Below are 23,985 nucleotides of genomic sequence, written 5' to 3'. Positions count from 1 at the left end.
AATCAATCCAAGATCAGTTTCCTTTTAGTTAATGAAAATTCTGTTGTTATCACTGCAGCAGAAACGATCCAAGGCGCCAGCGCGATGGAACTCATCTAGCGGTCTTCAACACTTCTGGTTCGACTCCCGACCCGGCGACAAAAAAATAATGGTTAAAACAGTCATGTGTGGGGGGGCATCATACCGTCGATAACGAAACGGTGCTAAAAATAGATTTTTGTTTTGGTTTTTCGTGTTGCACGTATTAAGCATGTGCAAATGCAAATGTACAGCACATGCATTTATGTTACTTTAGCAGTGGCTGTCAGCGTGCTGCAATATGTGGCACTAATTTGATTTTAGTGGGGCCCTTTTCGACTTTAATATTGCTTCAATGAGGAGTTTAAAGCAATGCAGCATTATATTCACAATTTTAATTATCAATATATGGCAAAATTGATGCACTTATATACGGCTTCGTGGTTACTTGGGTTTGCCATGTCATCACCTCACCTCGCTATTGACACTGACATTCATTCCGACAGTCCTATCTGCCTTATGGTAATTATTGACCATCACGCACCGGGGGGTACTCGTCGTCACACTGCCGATCTCTCAACTTCATTGGGAGCACCCGCATACCCGCCGATCTACTGAAGGACCGCGGGTTCGGCATCGTAGCGCTGCAGGAGGTGTGTTAGACAGGATCCATGGTGCGATCGTTTAGAGGTAATCATACCATCTACCAGAGCTGCGGCAACACACGCGAGCTGGGAACAGCTTTCATCGTGATGGGGGATATGCAGAGGCGCGTGATCGGTTGGTGGCCGATCGACGAAAGAATGTGCAGGTTGAGGATCAAGGGCCGATTCTTCAACTTCAGCATAATAAACGTGCACAGCCCACACTCCGGAAATACTGATGATGACAAGGACGCATTTTACGCACAGCTCGAACGCGAGTACGATCGCTGCCCAAGCCACGACGTCAAGATCATCATAGGTGATTTGAACGCTCAGGTAGGCCAGGAGGAGGAATTCAGACCGACGATTGGTAAGTTCAGCGCCCACCAGCAGACGAACGAAAACGGCCTACGACTCATTGATTTCGCCGCCTCCAAAAATATGGCCATACGTAGCACCTTTTTCCAACACAGCCTCCCTTATCGTTACACCTGGAGATCACCACAGCAGACGGAATCTCAAATCGACCACGTTCTGATTGACGGACGGCACTTCTCCGACATTATCGACGTCAGGACCTATCGTGGCGCCAACATCGACTCCGACCACTATCTGGTGATGGTCAAACTGCGCCCAAAACTCTCCATCAACAATGTACGGTACCGGCGACCGCCACGGTACAACCTAGAGCGACTGAAGCAACCGGATGTCGCCTCAGCATACGCGCAGAATCTCGAAGACGCGTTGCCAGACGAGGGCGAGCTCGATGAGGCACCTCTAGAGGACTGCTGGAGTACAGTGAAAGCAGCCATCAACGACGCAGCCGAGAGCACCATCGGGTACGTGGAACGAAATCGACGGAACGAATGGTTCGACGAAGAGTGCAGAACGGTTTTGGAGGAGAAGAACGCAGCGAGGGCGGTAATGCTGCAGCAAGGGACTTGACAGAACGTGGAACGTTACAAACAGAAGCGGAAACAGCAGACCCGCCTCTTTCGGGAGAAAAAGCGCCGCCTGGAAGAAGCGGAGTGTGAAGAAATGGAACTGCTGTGCCGTTCCCAAGAAACACGGAAGTTCTATCAGAAGCTCAACGCATCCCGCAACGGCTTCGTGCCGCGAGCCGAAATATGCAGGGATAAAGACGGAGGCCTCTTGACGGACGGACGTGAGGTGATCGAAAGGGGGAAGCAGCACTTCGATCAGCACCTGAACGGCGTGGAGAAAGTAGGCCGTGGGCTCCCATGGCAACGGAGGCAACGACTACGCCAATGCAGTGGAGGACGGAAATGAGCCAACTCCCACGCTAAGGGAAGTTAAGGTTGTCATTCATCAGCTCAAAACCAACAAAGCACTTGATAAGGATGGTATCGCAGCTTAACTCATCAAGTGGCCATCTGTCTGCACCGGTTGATAATCAGGATCTGGAGAACCGAACAGCTACCGGAGAAGTGGAATGAAGGGGTTACCTAGACAACCAGTAATCGTATAAGATGTTGCATAAGATGATAAAGTGGAAGCAATATGCGTGCATGCTTCCATTTAGACGCATGTAAAATGTACGATCGCCTCCACTTTAACATCTTATGCAACATCTTATATGATCACTGGTTGACTGGGTATCTGCCCCATTCACAAGAAAGGCGACCATTTGTAATGTAAGAAAATCAGAGCGATCACTATTTTGAATGCTGCCTACAAAGTGCTATCCCAGATCATTGTCCGATCAAGCCGGTTTGTTCGACGACCGGTCGACAATGGACCAGATCTTCACCGTACGGAAAATCCTCCAGAAATGCCGTGAAAACCAGGTTCCAACCCATCACCTTTTCATCGACTTGAAAGTGGCATACAACAGGATCGACCGCACAAAGTTATGGAAAATCATGGACGAAAACGGCTATCATGGGAAGCTGACTAGACTGATTAAAGCAACGATGGACGGTGTGCAAAACTGCGTAAGGGTTTCGGGTGAACTATCCAATTCATTCGAATCTCATCGGGGACTGCGACAAAGTGACGGACTCTCATGCCTACTCTTCAACATCGCTCTGGAAGGTGTTATGCGACAGCCGAGGTACGATTTTCACAAAATCCGGTCAATTTGATAGTATTGTGACGATAGACGGGGATACCTTCGAGGTGGTGTAAGAATTCGTCTTCCTCGGATCCTTACTGACGGCTGACTACAATGCTACCAGTGAAATATGAAGGCACATCATCAGTGGAAGTCGTGCCTACTACGGGCGTCTAAAAAGATGTAGGGTAAATCGGGGTAATTTGGCCACCTTAAGCAAAAGTCGATTGAAGATGCAGAAAACAACGTTGAATCTCTCGCACATCGTATGGTCAGAATGTTTCTGATAATACTATACTAGTTGCATAAAAATATCATAGTCTAATCGCGTTTAAATGCCAAAAAATGATTTTTGAAAAAAGTGTTGTTTTTGCGTCGATTTTGAACCGTCGGGGTAATATGAGCACCCTATTTTAAATGAAGAATTTATATAGTCTAATACAATACAAACTTAATATGCTTAGCTTGATATTGAATCATATGGTATCAACTTGAAGTATACATAAAAAAACTTATTTGAAAGTTATCTAAGGTATTTAAACAAGAGAAGTCTTATGAGGTGTTTTTGTTCAACCCTCGTCGGGGTAATTTGGCCAACAATTTTAAATTTTATTTTTCTAATTTACTATAAGACTAAATTGCTTCGTTCTAATGTTTCAATCACTCCAATATCAGGCAAGTATTAGAGCTCCTAGGTGAATTCCCAAAAATTACTAGACTTTAGGTGATTTTCCAGTGGTGCTCAAATTGCCCCATTGGCCAAATTACCCCGACTACCCCTACATGTACAAAACGCTAATAAGACGACCTAGGAACGGGTGGTTCGACGAGGAGCGTCAGAGGGTAACGGATGAGAAGAATTTCGCAAGAAGCCGGATGCTGGTGTCTGGGACCCGGCAGACCAGGGAGCGATATAGGAAAGCGAGAGCAGCCGAAAAACGAATCCACCGCAGAAAGAAAAAAATACCATGAGGAAAATGTGATTGCTCAGGCGCGTGAAAGTATGGAGCAGAATGATATGCGGAGGTTTTACGAAGCTGTCAATGGCGTGCGGAGAAAAACAGCGCCTTCTCCAGTCATGTGCAACGACCGTGAAGGAAACTTGCTGGCAGACAAAACAATGGTGGCTGCCAGGTGGAGAGAGCATTTAAAGGATTTGTTGAACGGTGGGAATGGAAGAGCTACAGACATAATTTGAATCGACGACGACGGACAAGCTGTGGAACCTCCAACGCTAGACGAGGTCAAGACAGCCATTAGAGAGCTTAAGAACAATAAGGCTGCTGGGAAGGACGAACTTTCGGTCGAGCACGGTACTGAGCTGTATCAACTCTTACATTGTACGTACGTATTATATTGAATATATAGGAACAGGAAGAACTGCCTGCTAGTTGGTTGGATGGTCTAATTTGCCCTCTATACAAAAAAGAGCATCGACTGGAGTGCGCGAATTACAGAGGAATAGCACTTCTCAAATCAGCGTACAACATTGTGTCCGGAATTCTGTTTCACAGGCTGAGGTCTATTGAGGAGTCGACGAATACCAGGCGGGTTTTCATGAGGGCCGATTAACGACAGATCAGATATTCACCCTGCGGCAGAATCTCGATAAATTTCGGAAGTACAACTTGCAGACCCATCATCTGTTTATTGATCTCAAGGCGACGTACGATTCAGTGAAGAGAAACGAGTTATGGCAGACAATGATCGAACATGGTTTTCTGGTGAAGCTGATTAGACTGATTCGCGCGAAGCTTGATGGAACGCAATCAAATGAAGGGATTCAGATGAAATGTCGTCATCTTTCGTAACCTTTGACGGACTGAAGCAGGGCTATGCTCTTTCGAACTTACTGTTCAACATAGCGCTGGAAGGAGCTGGTGTGCAAAGGAGCGGAACCATTGTCACGAAGTCGCATATGCTCCTGGGCTTCGCGGATGATATCGACCGTTGGGCCGTGGAAGAGGCGTTCATACCTTTTAAAAGGGAGACTGCGAGGATTGGACTAACGATTAACACCGCAAAGGCCAAGTACATGATTGCTGGTGGTCAACGTCGGTCCGGCCGTGGTAGTGGTGACGAAGTAGTGCTAGGTGGTGAAAAGTTTTATGTTGTGGACGAATTTGTTTATCTTGGTACTCTAGTAACGTGCGATAATGATATTACCCGCGAGGTGAAAAGATGGATTGCAGCTGCGAATCGGGCCTTTTTTGGTCTGCGAAACCAGTTGAAGTCCTGTAGGCTGCAAACGAAGACAAAACTCGCGTTGTAGAAGACTCTGATTATTCCGGTCACTTTATACGGCCATGAATCGTGAATGTTGAGAGAAGCTGATCGTTGAGCGTTTGTAGTTTTCGAACGCAAAATACTGCGAACAATACTCGGCGGTAAACTGGAGGACGGCATCTGGCGGCGTCGAATGACCCACGAATTGTACCAAGTATATAAATAGATGGATATAGTGAAGCGAACAAAACACGGCAGGCTGCGGTGGGCTGGGCACGTAGCTCGTATGCCGGAGGAACGACAAGCTAAAACCATATGCAGCAGAGAACCAGGAAGAGGCCGCGCACATCGTGGCTTTTTGCAATTGAGGAGGACCTAAGGACTCTCGGCCAAGGACCGAGACCAGTGGAGGCGAATGCTTCATTCGACGTAGACTCACCGCTACGAGTTGTAGCCCATCATATATCAAGTAAGTATTGTGCTCATTCTGCGAATGGAGTGACGTGAGAAAAGTCGGAGTCGTATATCGAGGTGAGAAATCTCGACTCGAATGAGGTGACTCTCCATTTGATTTACACGGCGAGTCACTTCATTCGAGACGGTATTTCTCATCTCGATATACGACTCCGACTTTTCTCACGTCACTCCATTCGCAGAATGAGCACATATATGTGCATAACTGGTACAAATTTGGGCTCGATTGCTTGATCTTTCGCGAAGTTAGAACCGTTCTTGTAAAACGCCTTTTTTTTAGACAAACTAATGTTTTAACTGTCATATCTCCGGAACCGGTAAACCGCATCGAATAAAAAATTGACAAGCAGTCAAAATTTGAGAATTTTAGATGCAGTTAGAGATGTGAAAGAAAAAAAGTTGCCTATCCCTAGAAGAAGAATTTCTAGTAGGAGAAGTAAAGATGGATCATTTGTGCTCATTCTGCGAATGGAGTGACGTGAGAAAAGTCGGAGTCGTATATCGAGGTGAGAAATCTCGACTCGAATGAGGTGACTCTCCATTTGATTTACACGGCGAGTCACTTCATTCGAGAGTGGATTCCTCATCTCGATATACGACTCCGACTTTTCTCACGTCACTCCATTCGCAGAATGAGCACAATTGAATGGAGGCGAGGCAATCCTTCATTTATTTGCACACGATTCTTTTTTTTTTTTTTGTACGGGTGTTTTTTTTTTGCCATAACTCCGTCAATTTTAAATCTATTGACTTCGTTTTTCGTACACTTCCCGTAACGTGGGTAGATCACCTTAGAACGGTGCGTTACGGTGTAAGATCTACCACATTGCATCAAATTTTAATCTTGCTATTTTTTGCCTAAAGTGGTAGCATACTAGATTTAAATTTGATGTATTTTTGTAATGGTTATGTTTTAATTTATGTTTTGTTTTTAACTGCTAATAAACTTTTTTGTTTCAGGAGGATTCAGGTAATTTTTTTTTTTTAGATTAGATTAGATTAGATCAGGAGGATTCAGGTAATTTTATTGTATAATAAGACCATGTTTTGAAAAATAGTAACTGTAACGAGCGTATCACTTATGCTTTATTCAGTATATATTACTTAATCCTTTATTCTCTTTTCAGTGAAGAATCTTACCATCATTCCTGGCGTACTAATCAATATTTTTAGCAAATCACCGTATACATCACCATATTAATACATGCGAACATGTTTAAATATCTATATCGTTATCTGGAAGCGTTTGGTACGGGAGGTCCACGCTTGCATCTTTCCCCTCGATTTCAAGGTGTAGAATGTTTTCAAATATTGACTATGTTGAAATCTTTCTATCCCTTGAAATCTTCTCTGCGGTACATGCTGCGCAGTTGGCCTGGCCGTTAGACAAGAAAAATGATAGACTTGAAAAGTCTTCATTTTCCAGGATGCATTCAAGTAATGGCTGCGTTAGTGTGAGATTAGATTAGATTAGATTGACTTCGTTTTTCGTACACGGATAATACTGGTGGTTTCTCTCTGTATACACATTTTTATGCGAATCGCTTAAAAATTGTCAGAGTCATGCAAAAAATCGACCCGTGCAAAAAAAATAATCGGGTGTACACAATAAAACGAAGAATTTTTTATTACACCATCGAACCTAACCTCAAAATGACTGACAACTATCAGGTCATTTTGACAGATGTAACATGAGAAGGACGGCAACAAGATCGATAAAGTAGAATACACACCCGATTCTTTTTTTGCACGGGTCTTGTTTGTGCTATAACTCAGTCAATTTTCAACCGATTTTCATGAAATTTTGTAAACATGTAGGGTAGGTAATCAAAATTTGAACCAAATTGCGGCTTTCTGAAGCAGTGCAAATTTTAAGTGATTTTTTCTCCCACATGGAAATAATTTACTACGGCGAAATCGTATGTACATGAAAGCCACAGGTATAAGCTTTCTGTTAAATGGTAAAAAGTTTGCATTTGCACCGAATTTCATTGAAATATTTGATTTTTCATCAACAATGATTTTAATCTTAATTTGAACCATCGTAATCATAATTTGAACCAATGTTAATCTTAATTTGAACTACTGGCGGCAGCAGCTCGAGCAACTCACAAAACAGCCAATTCCATGCTAAACAATGAAAAATCACATGAATCTGCTAATTCTCATACCTATTTTTCATTAGGCAGTGGAATCTCAACTCAGAATGTTCGAAATTCTTGAGGAATTTGGAAATTAAATTTGGAATTTTTCATCCCCCAAGAGTAAACAAAGCAACCACTAGCGCAATCTACAGGCCAACACTAGAAGCTCACCCCCGTTTACTAGTTCAAATTTAGATTAAATAAGCTTTCATTTGACGTGTTCACATATTGCGTGTGATACAATGCATGAGCTGTACGAGTGTACCGAAAATGTGCTTTCTCTTGGGGGAAATGGGTGAAATCACAATGATTTTTCAATTGCCTGTTTTCCATGACAAAAACGCTTTTTCAATGCTTTTAAAGTCCATGTTATCAGGTTATATTACGGAAAGCTGTTTAACATCTTTTTCGGGACAATATTTGCCTGAAAAGTACGTCGTTTTAATGAATTTTGAAATGGTTCAAATTAAGATTACAATTTGACTAGTTCAAAGTTTGATTTCTTACCCTAGGAACGATTAGTACTATCGGTGCACAAAATTTCATGAGAATCGGTTCAAAATTGACTGAGTTATAACAAAATAACGACCCGTGCAAAAAAAGAATCGGGTGTATATGATCCGTCTTTTTCGTGCATGTGAGTGGTCTGTCGAAATGACCTGAGAAGTGTCAAACATTTTCATGGCTACCTTTGTTGGTGTAATGAAGAATAATGGAAGTATCAGACAATTTCGGATCACAATGAAGAAAACGCAACCAAACATATTTTACGTTTTTTTTCTGTTTGCTGGTCATCAGGTATACGAATTTTTATTTTTTTATCTCCATTTTGTTTCAATCGATAGGTTTTGTTCTTCTTTAGTTCTTCTTACGGAAACTCTTGAAAAATACATATTTGTTTTTATTTGCTACACGTTGAAACGGGTTCCATAATTTTCTGTGTTAATGTATGGTTGTCATCGTCGTCATATTAATGAATTTTATAGATCTAGGCAATAATTTGTCTGCATTTCCCTCTCCCACACCCGAGGTGGACGTCCTTTTCAAATAATGATCTTCAACGTCGATCGAAAGGTTGACGAATATTGTCGAATCATCCGAACTAGAACTATTGAACAGTTAGGAGACTGCTCTCGCTCTACTGGGAGGGGATGTGATGTTCCAATCCGTATCCGTAATGCACACACCATCAACCCAAAAACGAGATAACATCGACCGATGAAGGGATTTTGCTATGTACTTGTTTGCATATCTGCTCGGTTAAATTCGGGATTGTTTACTTGCTTTCCATTGATCGGGACTGATAGCAGCCAGCGTCGTGTCTGATTCACATTACAAACTGTTTGTCGTTAATTTGAAGTTATACACTTATTTGCTGCTTTTTTTGGCCGATCTCGGTAAATAGATTTCCTAGAGTTTTAAAACTGTGAATTTATCGGGTTTTGATGTAAAATCGTTGAAGCATGGCCGAATTCAGGCAGTTTTTAAATTTTACCGAATAGTGGTAACATTTACCGATGCATCGGTTAATCAGTTTACCGAGATCGATTCCAGAAGCAAAATTATGTACGGGATTTTCCAGAAATTGTGGTCACGGCTCGTGTGTTGCAGTTGCTGAAGCATTTCCTCTAATTGGTATTTTGAATTGCATGGCAGATTTAAGAAAGAGAGAACAACATGATCGGCTTTTTTTTCTACTACGTTTGTGATGACTCCGAAGATACTCCAGTGGCAAGAGGATGATCGCATTTTGTTTGATGGGCGAAAGGGGCGCCTCTAGCGGCAAAAGGTACAACCTTAGTATCGGTGCGAAGTGTCAGATTTGTACACGTTCAACCGATACTATTCAAATTGACGCTTCTATAATCATCCTCTCGCCAACTGCATATCTTCAGTTTTATCGTTTCTATTTCAATTGATCTACTATTTTGTTTCATGATTTCGCTTGCTTATGTTGGATAAAAGAAGTTAATTTCTGCTAAGTTTTCGTGGTATGATTTTCCATTAATATTTTTATTTGACTTTCTCATTGTGTTTCCCCCAAAATCGCGTTCGTATCCGTGTATCCTTCTGTCAGCGGGATTGGTTTTAGGTACTTTTTTCAATATTATAACAGTTTTTTAGACTCGATTTTTCTCTCAAGTGTTTGTTTGTTCGGCTCTACCCCATTTGGCATAATGCCATTTGGCATAACGCCGTTTGGCATAATGCCATTTGGCATAATGGTCATTTGGCATAATGGCTATTTGGCATAATGCCGTTTGGCATAACACAAAGAACAGCCTTCTTGGTAAGAATGTGCATAATATTTGTTATGCCAAATGGCCATTATGCCAAAAGGCCATTATGCCAAATGGCTTTTATGCCAAATGGCATTATGCCAAACGGCGTTATGCCAAATGGCATTATGCCAAATGGGGTAGAGCCGTTTGTTCTTCCTCTAAATCAAAAGACTTGTGCTCTTTGCGGTGAAAATAACTAGGAAACACGAAAGAAAATGATATTTACAACTTGCTCTAAAATAATAAATAAGAAAATATATTTTGTTTCATCATCTCTCTGTATACTTTTCACATGTTTATTTTCATTTTTTTTTTTGTGGAAAACTTAAAATTATCTTAACACTTGAGTATTTTTTGTAGATTTTTACACGACGTTTTATACTGTTTTTGGTATCATTTTTTCAGGGTTTTCAGACAATTTACTACTAGTAGTAGAGGGTACACTTATCGTTTTTTTTTGTATGGCAGTTAGCTGAAAGCGTTTGCTTGCTTGGTTTTCACGTAACACATTTCGCTTATCTGCCATTCCGATGAAATAAGGATAAAAATGATTGGCTTTGTAATGATGTCCAGTAACGGACACAAAACGCTTCGATGAAATTTTATTAGAGAAATTGATGAAACTTGCATGAAAGAGGGGGCATGATGGCTTTTACACTCTAAATTAAATTTATCTGACTTGCCGTCAATACTATTGCTTGTTTTTTTTACGCTACGACCTGTTTTGTAGTTTTAGCAACAAAGACATGAGATTTTTTTTGTTTTTGACTATTTTTCACATTTTATTCACTCTTTTTGAATACACCATCCTAGTAACCCAAGAACTACTTCCGTCTTCGCATTGCCAGTGTCAGACGGGAGGCAACATGCCGGCTCTCGGTTACCTGGGCAACAGATGACTGCTAAGAAGCGCAGGCAAGTCACAATACGCAAATGCCAATAGAATTCTTATGCTTATCGGAGATAGAAAATAGTCAGAGAAAAAAGTAGACACTTACAGATGCTAAACTATAAACACATTACCTTAACAGACGAAATAAAAATAGCTCAGACGATCTTCAAAGAATTATAAAAGCAATAACAGAGAGATACACATCTTCAGAGAACTGTACATCTAGAAACGAAAAAAAAAAAAGAAAAAGAAAAATATCCGAAACACGAAGCTGTTGGTTGGTTGCGGTAGGTTTGTTCCGTACTCGTGTGTCCGTGTCTTCTCGTGTAGTTTGTATATGCGTAGCAGTAGTAGTAGGGTCTGTGAACTCCTCGAGATCCCGTATCGTGTGGCCTCGGAACTTACTTGGCGTGACGCTTCTTGCAGCCGCCACTACCACCAACGGAACTGATCTTGGGCGTCCGGATCGCATCGCTGGCTAGTCATTCGACGGTGATCGGGGTGACCGGCGGGAACTGCATCTCGTCGTACAGCGGGATGGTGCTCTTGATCGGGTACTCAACGGCTTCCCGCAGGTCCCGGCAACGGTCCGAATCTGCTGGAATAGGACCAATAGGCGATGGTATAGCAACGATACGAAACGACGGATCGGATCGGACGATGGACGAAGACCCAGATGTTAAAGAAAACCAAGAGGACAAAGACAACGAGAGGCTACGATTAGTTCCATTGGCAAAGATATACGATATTACAAAAAAAAACATAGCCTCATAAAGTGCAACAATACTCGGAGATCATGGTTAATGTTTCATGAGATGAAAATGAAGAGTTATGGGAGTATGGTTGGTTAGTGTTCATCAGCTATGCTCTGTGGGTGTGGGAAGAACTCACCTGACATTCGGTCTCCGGGACGTCCCTTGAGGACTCCGGCGTAGGTGCCAGGCGCCGGCATCATCGAGTTGGTCATCGATACGTTCAGGACGGATGTGTCGTTCTCGTTGCCGCCGATGTCCACTTCTGCAAGAGAAACGGAGAATTGTTTGGGAAATACAGTAGGATGTTACAGGGAATTTCAGAGGTGTTTCAAGGGTTTCCAAGGGGTTTCAGAAGCGTCAGAGGGGTTCTCCAGGAATTTAGAATCGTTCAGAGAGTTTTCAAAGTGTTTCTAGGGTATTGCAGGACGTTAGGTGGCGTTACAGAAGGTTCCTGGGATTTTCGATGGGTTTCAGGGGTATACCTTAATGGCGATGTTGTAAGCACCGAAGATGTCGTGGTAACAGATCTAGGAGTACCAGCGCAGGACGAAAGATTTCCGGTCTCTTCAAGAGATTGAGGAAGAGATTGGCCGGTTGAAAACAACAAAGCCGCTGGAGCAGACCAAATACCAAGCGAGCTTCTGAGATACGATGGAGAAGCACTGGTGAGAGCACTAGACTGAGAGATTTGGGATGAAGAAGTATTACCGGAGGAATGGATGGAAGGTATCGTGTGTCCCATCTACAAAAATGGCAACCAGTTGGATTGCGGGAACTACCACGCGATCACACTACTGAGCGCTGCCTACAAGATACTCTCTCAAATTTTATGCCGCCGTCTATCACCGATTGCAAGAGAGTTTGTGTGGTAATTTCAGGCTGGATTCATGGGTGAACTCGCTACAACGGACTAGATGTTCGCCATCTGCCAGGTGTTGCAGAAATGCCGTGAATACAACGTGCCCGCACATCACTTATTCATCGATTGAAAATTGGCGTACGACACAATCGATTGAGATCAGCTATGGCAGAATATGCACGAATACGGATTCCCGGATAAACTGATACGATTGATCAAAGCGACGATGGATCGAGTGATATGTGTAGTTCGAGTATCAGGGACACTCTCGAGTCCCTTCGAATCTCGCAGAGAGTTACGGCAATGTCTGGTCAATGATGGTCTTTCGTGCAGGATGTTCAGAGGTCGTGCAGAGGTCCGACGCGCCTTTGGAGTTTTCGAACGGAAGGTGTTGCGTATCATCTACGGCGGTGTGCAGATGGAAAACTTGGACTTGGAGAAGGTGAAAGAACTACGAGCTTCATCAACTGCAGAGAGAACCAATTATCGTCCACACCGCAAAAATCGGGAGGCTACGGTGGACGAGTTAAGTTATCAGGAATGTCGGATAGCTACCCGATGAAAATGGTTCTCGAGAGTCATCCAACCGGTACAAGAAGACGTGGGTCGATCAAGTGGAGGACGATTTGTGGACCTTCGCGGAACTGGAGACGCACAGGCGTGGACTGAGTCGAATGGAGACGACTCCTACGTACAGTAGACGAATTAGTCGCAGCTGTACGTAGGCCTTAGTAGCTGTAGAGCAAAGGCTTTAGTCTGACCGGTAAGATAAGTAAGAAATTTGCCAGGGTATTTCAGAGGCGTTCCTGGGGTTTCAGAAGTTTTTCAGAAAGTTTAAAGGGTGTTCCACGAGAATCAAGGGGTGTTCTAGGGGTTTTAAAGGAGTTTCAATGGCGTTATAAAGGGTTTCAGGGATTTTCAAGGGGTTTCAGAGGTGTTCCAGGGAAGTTCAGTGGCATTCCAAAGATATTGCAGGGGTTTCAGGGCGATCAAGTGGATTTCGATGGGTTTTATATGTGTTTATGTGTGTTGAAACAGGTTGAGGCGTTACAGGGGTTTTAATGGGTTTCTGGAGCGTTGCAGGAGTTTTAAAGGTGTACCAGAGCATCTTCTCAAACTTCGTTTCGCAACTCCCCAACCGCTTGCTGTTGAAGATTGAAGTAATCAAGTATCCCGTACGCTATACTAGTTACCCGATCAATATACTACCCTAGTAACCTGGTTGTTGACGAGTGTCAACAACGAGTGTTACCCTAGAATCTGTGAGAAGCACCAAAGCCAATAACGTGCCATCATAGCAACATAGGCGTAGCGATGTGTACATAGTAACCTTATTATGTTGAATCAATAAAATTTTCATTCCCAGTTGTTAATCCTTCGAGATAAGACGTGTTTCTATTCGCGCTAGCCGCATAACTCTGTCAGGTTATGGGCCCAGAGAAGAACGACTAGGCGAATTGAATTCGGAACGATTTATTGGAAGTGAGAATCAAGAAGCGAAGCAGTAATGGAGTGGGGAAGAATCCCGCGGCTCAACAATACCAACTATCAGTCGTTACGATCCATACAAAAAAATATATATTTTCATATAAAAAGCGTCACAAGGGGAAGGGAGGGGGTCTGAAATGACCGGTTTTAGAGTTACGTAATTTGTGTACCATGCCCAACCGAAGTTTGGATGAATGGAGTCGAGTAGGCATTGGCTACAATACAGCTAACTCTGGAGGAGAGCCAGTACTGCATCATTCAGGACAAAACGACGGCGAAATCGACACGGGTAGCGTTGAAGGAGCATTATAACAAGGCTTCGCTAGGACAAAAGGTGACTCTCTTGAAGCAGAAACCAGAACTACCGCGTTGGAGAAAGCATGGAAGCATATCTTGCGGAGATTATGAAGAACTACGCCAGGCTGGAGAACTTCGGATTCCAGATGCAAGAATGCATGAAGGTTGCCCTCATTCTTCGTGGACTACCAGACTCGTTCAACCCCTTGACGACGGCCTTAGAAGTTTGCAATAAAGAAGAACTCACGCTAGAAATGGTGAAGGTGAAGCTCGTTGACGAAGCAAAGAAGCAGTCCAATCAACAGGGAGAACTGAACGAACAGGTTTTTAAGATCGTAGCCAGAGATAGGCAGCAGAAAGCAGTAACCTGTTACTTCTGTGGAATGCAAGGTCACCGGAAGAAGGATTGTGGGATGCGTCGACAGAAACGGTGAAGAAGTCAATATCACGTTAACAGAAGTAATCTACGCCCCTGAGCTGGAAGGAAATTTAATATATGTGACAAAGCTTGCAAAGAAAGGTGTTCGAACCATATTTGATGACAACAGCTCAGCAGTATGTTTTTCAATGGAACTGAAATCGCAACAGCAGATCGAGTAAGTGGATTGTATCGGCTGAACACAGAAGAGGACTCTCGTTCCTTGATGGTGAAAAATCGTCAACATAACAAGGATTGCCAGCACTTGTGGCATCGCAGACTCGGCCACAGAGATCCAGATGTCCTAAGTGAGATCGAACGGAAGCACTTGGCGTCCGGAATGCAAGTGAAGAATTGCGGAATACAGGTGACGTGTGAATGTTGCATTGAGGGAAAGATGACACGACCGGCGTTTCCATTGGTGGCTGTGAAGACTTCAAAGGAGATTCTGGCTGGACATCGTTCATAGTGATGTTAGCGGCCCGATGACGATAACTCCAGGCGGATGTAGATACTACCTAACCATGATAGACGATCACAGCCGTAACACGATGGTGTATTTTTTGAAGGAGAAATCAGAAGTTGAAGACAGAATTCGTGAGTATATACGTTTTACAGAAAACCAATTTGGAAAGAAGCCGAAAATCATTCGATCGGAAAGAGGAGGCGAGTTTACGAGTCAGAGAATCCGCAAATGCTTCGGCATCAAGGCGGAGTATACGGCCGGCTACGCGTCACAGCAGAACGGCGTGGCCGAAAGAAAGAACAGAAGCCTGAATAAGATGGGACTTTGCATGCTGTTGGACGCTGGACTACCAAGGAAGTTTTTGGCGGAGGCTGTCAATACAGCAGCATATTCGCAGAACGAAGGCGACTGATGTTACACGATGATATTGTTATTGTTGTCCAAACGGAGTCCGAGTACCGTGCTTTGATGGCAGCATCAGTGCTGCCTGGAAGAATTCAAAATTACGGAATTAGGAGATCTTCATTTCTTCCTTGGTATACAGATCAGGATGGAAGCTGGAAGATATGCACTGAATCAATCAACCTACATTGAACAAAATCTCTCGCATTTTCGGATGACGGATGCCAAGACATCAAAAATCCCGAGGATGACCGGCTTTCTACAACAAAAGGAGGAGGAAGCACTGCAGAATCCAGAGCAGTTCCAGAACTTGATTGGATGTTTGCTGTATATCGCCGTCAACACTAGGCCGAACACTAGAATCCTGCGGTATCTCAAAGGCACAGTGAACCACTGTTTGTACCTGGGTGGACGAGCCTCAAACGAGGTGGAATGCTACGTGGATGTAGACTGGGCTGGCGACGGCGACCGGAAATCGAATACCTGGTACATTTTTAAGTTTTGTGGTGGTCTGGTCAACTGGAGATGCAGCAAGCAAACTGGTGTATTGTTATCAAGTACCGAGGCAGAATACATCGCACTAGCTGAATGTCTTCAAGAACTTCAATGGATGCGCAAGCTGCTGGATGACCTAAACGAACCGTTGAGGCTACCTGTACCCGTTAACGAGGATAATCAGAGCTGCATAGCTCTCACTGTTGCAGATAGAACTACACGGAAATCCAATCATATAGACTCGAAGTCATCAGCGGAGCCAGCTTTTTCTTTTTTCTTACTCACTCTCCTAAACATGCAGGAAAAAGAGCGAGATGAAAGAGGAGGCAAGTTGCCCCCTCTTCCATCTGTTTCTTTCTCGTGTATGTTTAGGAGAGTGAGTAAGAAAAAAGAAAATGCTGGCTCCGCTAATGCTCGAAGTACTGCTATGTGAAGGACCTTGTGAAGAATGGAGTTGTTACCATCCAATATTGCCCGACGGACAAGATGGAAGCAGATCTGTTAACAAAGCCTTTGGGAGCAGTCAAACTAAAGCAACTTAGAGAAGCAATTGGAATACGATTGGCCAATGTTGAGGACGAGTGTGAGAAGCAACGTGGTCAATAACGTGCCATCATAGCAACATAGGCGTAGCGAAATGTACATAGTAATCTTATTATGTTGAATAAATAAAATTTTCATTCCCAGTTGTTAATCCTTCCAGATAAGACGTCCTTCGCGCTAGCTGCATAACTCTGTCAGTAACAAGCAGTGAAAATTTTCTTTTATTCTCTGTTCAACCTCCGTCCTGTGAAGACCTAAATATAAGTTGTTCTTAGTTCAACCACTGCGTTAGTTTCTACCTTCAAGAGGTTATGAGCGACACACGTAGAGGACTGGTGCACGGAATCCTCCAGTTCACCGAAGCTGGATTCGACAACTGGAAGTTTAGAGTCGAGAAAATGCTGAAGTCGGCCGGATTGCTGGACGCGGATAGGAAGGCCAACCGTTGCAGCCGAATTAGCAAAGTTTCAAGAGATGGACGGGAAGGCGTGAACCTGATCATTTCCTTCATTCATGATGGTTTGTTGGATTTTATCCGGGAGAAGGAAACGGCCATGGACATCTGGACGACGTTGGAAGGTGTCTACGCCAAGATGTCGGTTTCGTCGCAAACGCTCATACGAAAGCAACTCACGAAGCTCAAGATGGCGGAAGATTCGTCGATCAGGGGGGGGGGGGGGGGGGGGGAGTCATGAGCGGGGAGTCCAAGGAGAGCTGTAGTCGAAGAAAAATTACCTTCAAGTTGGACTCCGGTGCTAGCAATCATCTAGTGAATTGGCAGAAGTAATTCAATCGCTTGAAGAAACTAAAGCATCCAGTCAACATTGTTGTGGCACAAAGGACAAATCGTGGGAATCAATAGCCAAGGAGTTGAGTGCTTCATAGACGACGTTCTGTATGTACCTGATGTAAGAGCGAATCTGCTTTCCGAAAAGAAGATGACCGAAGCTGGAGTGAACGTTCCTTTCGGGGCATTGGTAGCTGAGATGAAATACGACGGCGATACCATTGGTGTGTGTCCGGTGAGAGGCAATTCCTACCAGCTGGATATCTACCAGGAACAGGCAGCTGCAAATTTGTGTGATCAAGCTCTCGAGGCGTTGAAGGACCTTCGGAAAAGACGAATCAACCTGCAACCGGAAGACTTGAGCAAGAGAGGGAGAGGCCAGATGAGGACAGCGACGATCAAGAAAGCTTGTGTGACGATGGAGAAGTTTTAGACGATGCTCAAGACATTCCGGAAGCGCTCCCTTTGCAACTTGAACATGGTCAATATCTCGATATGGCGACCGTGAGGTACAGCAAATGGGAGCGCATGTTTTCTGGTAAGTTACGACATACTTTGAATGAGGACTCTTTTACTGCATATACATTCCCTGTAGATCGACATTCGGAAATACCACGAATCAAGCACGTACTGACCGGTGCAAACAGTACTATAGTGGTTTCTGCTTTTAGTAGTGTTGCGTGTACGTACACGCTGCATTACACGAACACCACTTGAGTTACTGGTTGAAAATAGTAAACAAAGATCAGCTGTTCCCAGCAAAATCAATGGAAATATTTTCAACCAGTAGATTTGCATTAGTGTTCGTGACACCGCGCTGCGAAACCACTATAGGGCACTGCATTGTTTTGATTTTGTATGGGATTTTGACGTTTCTTGGCCTTATTGTTTACAAAATTTCTGTAAGAGTGAAAAAGAAGGCGCGAATTTCATGCAGTGCCCTATGGCGAGACGTTCAGGATCACAGTACAGTAGACGTTCGATAACTGCATGTTTACGTTTCAGTTAGAAATCCTCTACATAGAGATGAGCGGAAGTTACATACGTCGATTCGGCAACGCTGTTTGTTTTGTTTACAACAGCTGCCAACACTTGCTACGAAGCTAGATGTTCAAACTTTGTGCGTGACTTCGTTGTGGTTCAAGTTGTTTTGTTTACATTTTCTAATTATGGTAGATTTTTTTTTCAAAATTTTGTTGAAATAGCGGAGTAATCGAAGAAATCCGAAATTTATTGCAAAAGTGTTACGCTAATCATATCGGCAGAAGTGAAGCAAGAAGCAGCAATGGAAGTTTTTTCGACAAGTGCAGCAACAAAAGTGTCGTCATAAGCATGAGCTTTTGAAAGCAGTATCAATAAATTTTTATCTTTTTACTTAACATATATGCCGCCAACTCGGCCGCCAATTTTTCGATATTAAAAATAAATAATTTTAATTTATTTAGTTCCGATTGCAATACCATTCAAACGACGCCTTCCTACGAACGATAAGCATGTTCATTTGGCTCACACTTTGACAGTTCTCTCTGCACGATTGGCTCACAATGGCCGCCTCCGCAGATCTCTATAATGTAGGATTACTAGTTTCAGTTAGCGAACAAAATTCGATAACTGCAACGTCAGATAGCTGTCAACAACCCATCAATAGTCTATTTTATGAGGCTAGTCAAACGACAGGATTACGCGCTCTGATATTTACGTTTTCAATCATCATCCGGTTGATGATGGTTAATGACTGCGCGCAAGTCAAGCGTAGTTTTTGAAACTGGCTAAAACCATAATTAGAAATTTTTATTTAATTTTTTTTCGCAAGTTAACGAGTGAATCGCAACGAAAAAAATACCTGATTAATTATTGAGTTTTGTATTGCTTTTACGACAGCCTTTGAGCCTATTTTGGCTCAAATTTCTCATATCTCCAATTTATCGAACAAGTACCTTTTCAAAAATTACACGATATTCCAGCAAAACAAACGTGCGTGGAATTCTGTCAGTTGACGCCGCTTCTGCGATCAGCTGTTCTGAAACGTCTCGTAAAATCTGCATTAACATGTCTAAAGGGTCTAACTCGTTTTGTAAACAAACATTGTTTCTGTCGCTGTAGGGCTCATCTCGATCCACCCACGCATCTGGGGGCCGTTATCAGAAAGAGCAAAGTTAGATCTTTCTGATAACGGCCCCCAAATGCGTGGGTGGATCGAGATGAGCCCTACAGCGACAGAAACAATGTTTGTTTACAAAACGAGTTAGACCCTTTAGACATGTTAATGCAGAAATGGCTTATTGACATTAAATGAACGAAAAATTCATTCGATTGTTCATTTGGGCTAACTTGGCGCACCGTTTTGACGGATAGCGGTGCGATAACTGCAAATTTGTTGCACTTACCGGACTTGCAGTTAAAAAGCATTGCAGTTAAGCCGTTTGCACCGACCGAACGTCTACTGCGTATCGTCCCCGAGATGCGTCAATACCATTCGATACGATTACTGGGCGACCTAATGAAGCACCATGGATGATGACGAATTCGAACGGCGTTTGGAAGTTGGAAATGCACCCGCCTGATATCGAACCACGACAGTCGAAGCAAGTGGTCCAGCCAAAACATCGGAAACTGACGAAGGGATCGACTGATTGAGAGGGGGTGTTGAAGATCGAAGCAATCAAGTACACTACAAAAAAAGTAATGATTTTATTTATGTGTGATAACATATACTTGGCAGAGAGAGTTCATTCTGCCATTTATAAATGCCACACATAAATTTTGTTCGCGGGGCTAATGTAATTTCATGTGTTATTCCTTATAACAAAAATCTATAAAGTCGCACACATAACTCAAATAAGTAGGAATGAACTAGTTTCGCCCGTGAACTTTGTTGTTGTTTTTTTTTTACTTTTTCAAGATGTACCACGAGGTTATGCTGAAAAGTTGGCCAGGTAAATATTAATCATTGATTTTTTGCTTAATTTACAACATTATTTGTATTTAAGGAACAAAGAAAGGAGCCATTAGAATGCATAGCGTGCATTTCAGCCTAAAGTATGGAGATATTCGCCAAGAAAGTACGAAGTTCAACGAAGTAAAACGACGACGCCGTCTTCGAAGCGGCCTCTTTATAGGAAAAACCCGTAAGTTTTCCATATATGTTCGACAAAAATATCGTATGTACAGCTTGATTCAAGCATGATAACTATTGCAGTTAAATATATCATCGACGAAAAATCGATTCCAGAACATTGGACGGTACGGCACCGACGGCCCGCCGCGAACTCGGCACCGGCAGCCCGCCGCGGACACATTTCACTACTCCTGCATCCTACCAAAAACCATCTACATTTTAACAATTGTGTTGATAAAAATGTTAGTTTCATTTCAATTGTACTTATTTTATAGCAATAAAATAAACATGTTTTACAGTTTTGTGAAAATCATAAAGAAATTGTTCGAAATACCGAAAAAATAAGGAAAAAAATCAATAGGACAAATAAATTCAATGAGCCATCAACGATGAAAAGTAAATACTATGAACTTATATCTTATAAGAGCGACACATACCACCAATAAGTTAAAAATTCATCTGGAGGTATGTGTGCGGCACATATTCAATATTTGTAAAATCTAATTGCAAAAATCTATAGAAGCTGACACATACTATCAATATGGAGAATTCTCTCAGTGTACCCCGTACGCTATTCTAGTTACCCGATCAATATACTACCCTACACGGAGAAACTGAACAACTCAAAATTAGGTACTTTTAAACTCAATTTTGAGTTCTTTTTCATCTCCCTTTTCATGCGCTCTTTCTATTGTTGTCAGAGAGTGAAGAGAGAAACAACCCAACTGTTGCAGTTCCGTGCGTCAAGCCAATACTGAGTTTCTAGCACAGTACTCAAATTTAAGTGAATACAACCTAGTTAAAATTTCGGTTGGGTGGAAAAAACTTAAAATTAGGTATTTTTTCACATGCAAGCAAGCGGGAACAACCCAACAAAAACATCGATTCCATCAACTCAAAATTGGCTTGACGCACACAACCCCGAAGTTGGGTGGAAAGAACTCACTTTTGGGTAGTTTCGTCTCTCCGTGTAGAGACCTGGTTGTTGACGAGTATCAATAAGTGAACATTTTTATTCATTCTCTGTTTAACCTTCATCCTGTGAAGACCATAATATAAGTTGTTCTTAGTTCCACCACTGCGTTAGTTTCTATCTTCAAGACTTGCAGACACACTTCGATTGTTTTACGAAAAGCGGGGAGACAACTGACTGCGAGCAGCAGGGAGCGCTTGAGAAACGATGTTTCAGAGGAATTCAGGGGCGATCCAGCATTTCAAGGAGTTTCAGGGGTGTTTCAAAGGATTTCAGGAGCTTTAAATAGGTCTCAGGGCCTTCAAGGAGTGTTCCAGAGTATCTCAGGGAGTTTTAGAAGGATCAAGTAGGTTCTGAAGGATTGAAAGCATTTTCAGGAAAGTTCCAGGGGCGTTTAAGGAGGTTTCACGAGCCTTCATGGGACGTTCCAGGGATGTTGTAGAGGTCTAAGAGGGTTGCAGGGGCGTTCCACAGGATTTCGGAGGCAGTTAAAGTTTAAACTGACGTTGATGAAAGTGGCCACCTACCTGTAATTCCATGCAGCGGCAGCCGGAGATCGTGCGCCCGAATCAGCTTGCACTCGCCGCCCTTCGAGTCGTCAAAGTCGTACATGTAGAGGAACCCGTCCTCGCAGGCCAACAGCAGCCGCGTCTCCTTTTCCACCTTGGCGATGACACACTCGTAGCGAAGGCCCGCTTCGGTCAGCTGGACCGTAGCGTAGGCACGGTCCTGCGAGAAAACGTCCGTCACAACGTTCGTTGGGAAGTACGCCGAAACGGCCTTGGTCAGGAAGCTCATTCCCCACCCACCGTTGGAGGCGTCGTCCGCCTTATCCGAGTCGCTTCCGGTTTCCGAGTCTCCCTCGTTATTATTGCTGGTACCCGTATTGGTAGCCGTGGCGGCGTCGATGCAATTCCGGCGTTCCGCCTGTTCGATCGACTTCGGGTCGATCCTGAAGATATGTACGGTTTCCGTGTTGGAGCTAGCGACCACGTAGCTCGCGCAGATGCTAAAGTTGAGCGATCCGATGCTGACGTGGCGCTTGAGACCCCGCCGGAACTCGTGCACCCGTTGGCCGTTCTTGACGCAGAACACCCGGATCACGGTGCCCTTCTCGGACGCCGTGGCCAGCAGCGTCCCGTTGAACGAGAAGTTCATCGCCGACAGTTGCGAATCGTGCGCCTTGATCTTCAGCCGGGACGTCAGATTGCCGGCGTCGAAGATCTGCAGCTCGCCGGCCGTCGACGAGATCGGGTACGCCAGGTGCGACGAGAGCGACAGCGTGCACAGACCGGCCGCGTTCGGCGCCATGTTCTTGATGGAATGTAGCAGTCTCATATCACGGATGTTATGAATATAAATACTGTCCTCCAGGCATACTACCAGCCTCGAGCGGTTCAGTTTCACCGACAGGATATCCTTCGGGTAGCTGTAGTTGCAGATCTCCGTCCCTTTCTTAAAGTGACACACCTGGAAATGGAAAGAGAGGGAATGTTGGTTTTCATTTACTTCAGACAACGAATAAAAAAGTTAACAACTTCAAAGCTTGTACATTTCTGTACTACCACATGGCGACCGTGACTTATTGATATTATACAAATATGAAGGAAATTAAAGTAGTTGTCTAACGAATTAATATTCTAGTAATCTACTGGATGCATATGCAACCTATTATTAAGGAAAGGTAAAGCTTACAGCTAAAGAAGTTAAGCTGTACATAGCACCAACCTTAAGTTTGTGCGGCTCACTTGCGGTAACGACCGCGACCAGGCTGCTGCTGAACAACCGCTCAGCGATTCGTATATCCTCGTCATGGCTGCAGAAGATTTCGTCCACTCGATCGACGGATGACAGTGAAAACAATCGATATCCTTGCTTGGATACCACGGAGAGCGATCTGCAAGGGAAAAATAGGGAGAGAGAAAGAAAGGTACAGTTAGTATAGATGTCATTTAAATGATTTGAAATTTTAAACTAACAATCGTTATTAACATTATATTTTTGTGAAATAATATAGTGTTTAAATCCTCCAACAATGTTTGTTAATAGTTTTTGGTAATTTTTCAGGTCTTATGCATTATAATAGATCGATCTGTGTTCTTAAAATGTAGCTTAAAATATACAAGCTTCTAGTCCAAATGCATAACAATAGTGCAGTTTCACTTTATTCATGATTTTTTTCAAGTGAAAATTTGAGAACATTTGATGCACTTTTAAAAAAGTTACAGCTAGTTGATTTTTGAGAAGTAAAAATTTTGCCTACCCCGATCATTTTGTCTATACTTTGTATATAAAAGGTCTGTTATTTATACCTACATATAAAAACCAAGTAGCTCATCCACAGTTGACGAGCAATCAATTTTTCTAGGCGAACAGATTTTTTGATCGCATTTTTGCTTAGCTTCACGTTTGATATCTATACTTATAGATTTGCTTAACAGAGATTTTACCGACAGCGTAATCTAAACATGATAGCAAACGCATTTTTTTTCAGCAACAGATACAGAGGGATTTTTCTTTTCAATTCGAACGAACGTGATGATCGACACAAAGGACGGATTTTCACTAAGTCGTCCAATCGTAGGTATCAGCTCGATACCAACAACCTACTGTGTGAAGTGTAATTTAAT

General features: G+C 43.1%; 1 protein-coding gene across 2 annotated transcripts in view; it reads right to left on the bottom strand.

Moving 5' to 3' along the window:
- Nucleotides 1-10,007: 10,007 nt before the first annotated feature.
- Nucleotides 10,008-23,985, bottom strand: part of LOC109428719 (WD repeat domain phosphoinositide-interacting protein 2) — a 109,976-nt gene continuing 95,998 nt past the window's right edge. The window contains exons 2-5 of one of the 2 annotated variants that reach the window (XM_019704547.3): nucleotides 23,084-23,252; nucleotides 21,883-22,825; nucleotides 11,646-11,771; nucleotides 10,008-11,352 (exon numbers count right to left, since the gene is read on the bottom strand). In XM_019704547.3, the coding sequence (XP_019560092.2) occupies nucleotides 11,237-11,352; nucleotides 11,646-11,771; nucleotides 21,883-22,825; nucleotides 23,084-23,252 (1,354 nt within the window). In that variant the 3' untranslated portion in view covers nucleotides 10,008-11,236. The remainder of the gene's footprint in view (nucleotides 11,353-11,645; nucleotides 11,772-21,882; nucleotides 22,826-23,083; nucleotides 23,253-23,985) is intronic. The other variant, XM_019704555.3, reaches the window with a different exon arrangement.

Source organism: Aedes albopictus, chromosome 2 (genome assembly GCF_035046485.1).
Source record: "Aedes albopictus strain Foshan chromosome 2, AalbF5, whole genome shotgun sequence".
NCBI classification, from domain to species: domain Eukaryota; kingdom Metazoa; phylum Arthropoda; class Insecta; order Diptera; family Culicidae; genus Aedes; species Aedes albopictus.
Note: the sequence above shows the minus strand (reverse complement) of the source record. Positions and strands in the feature narration are given on the sequence as shown.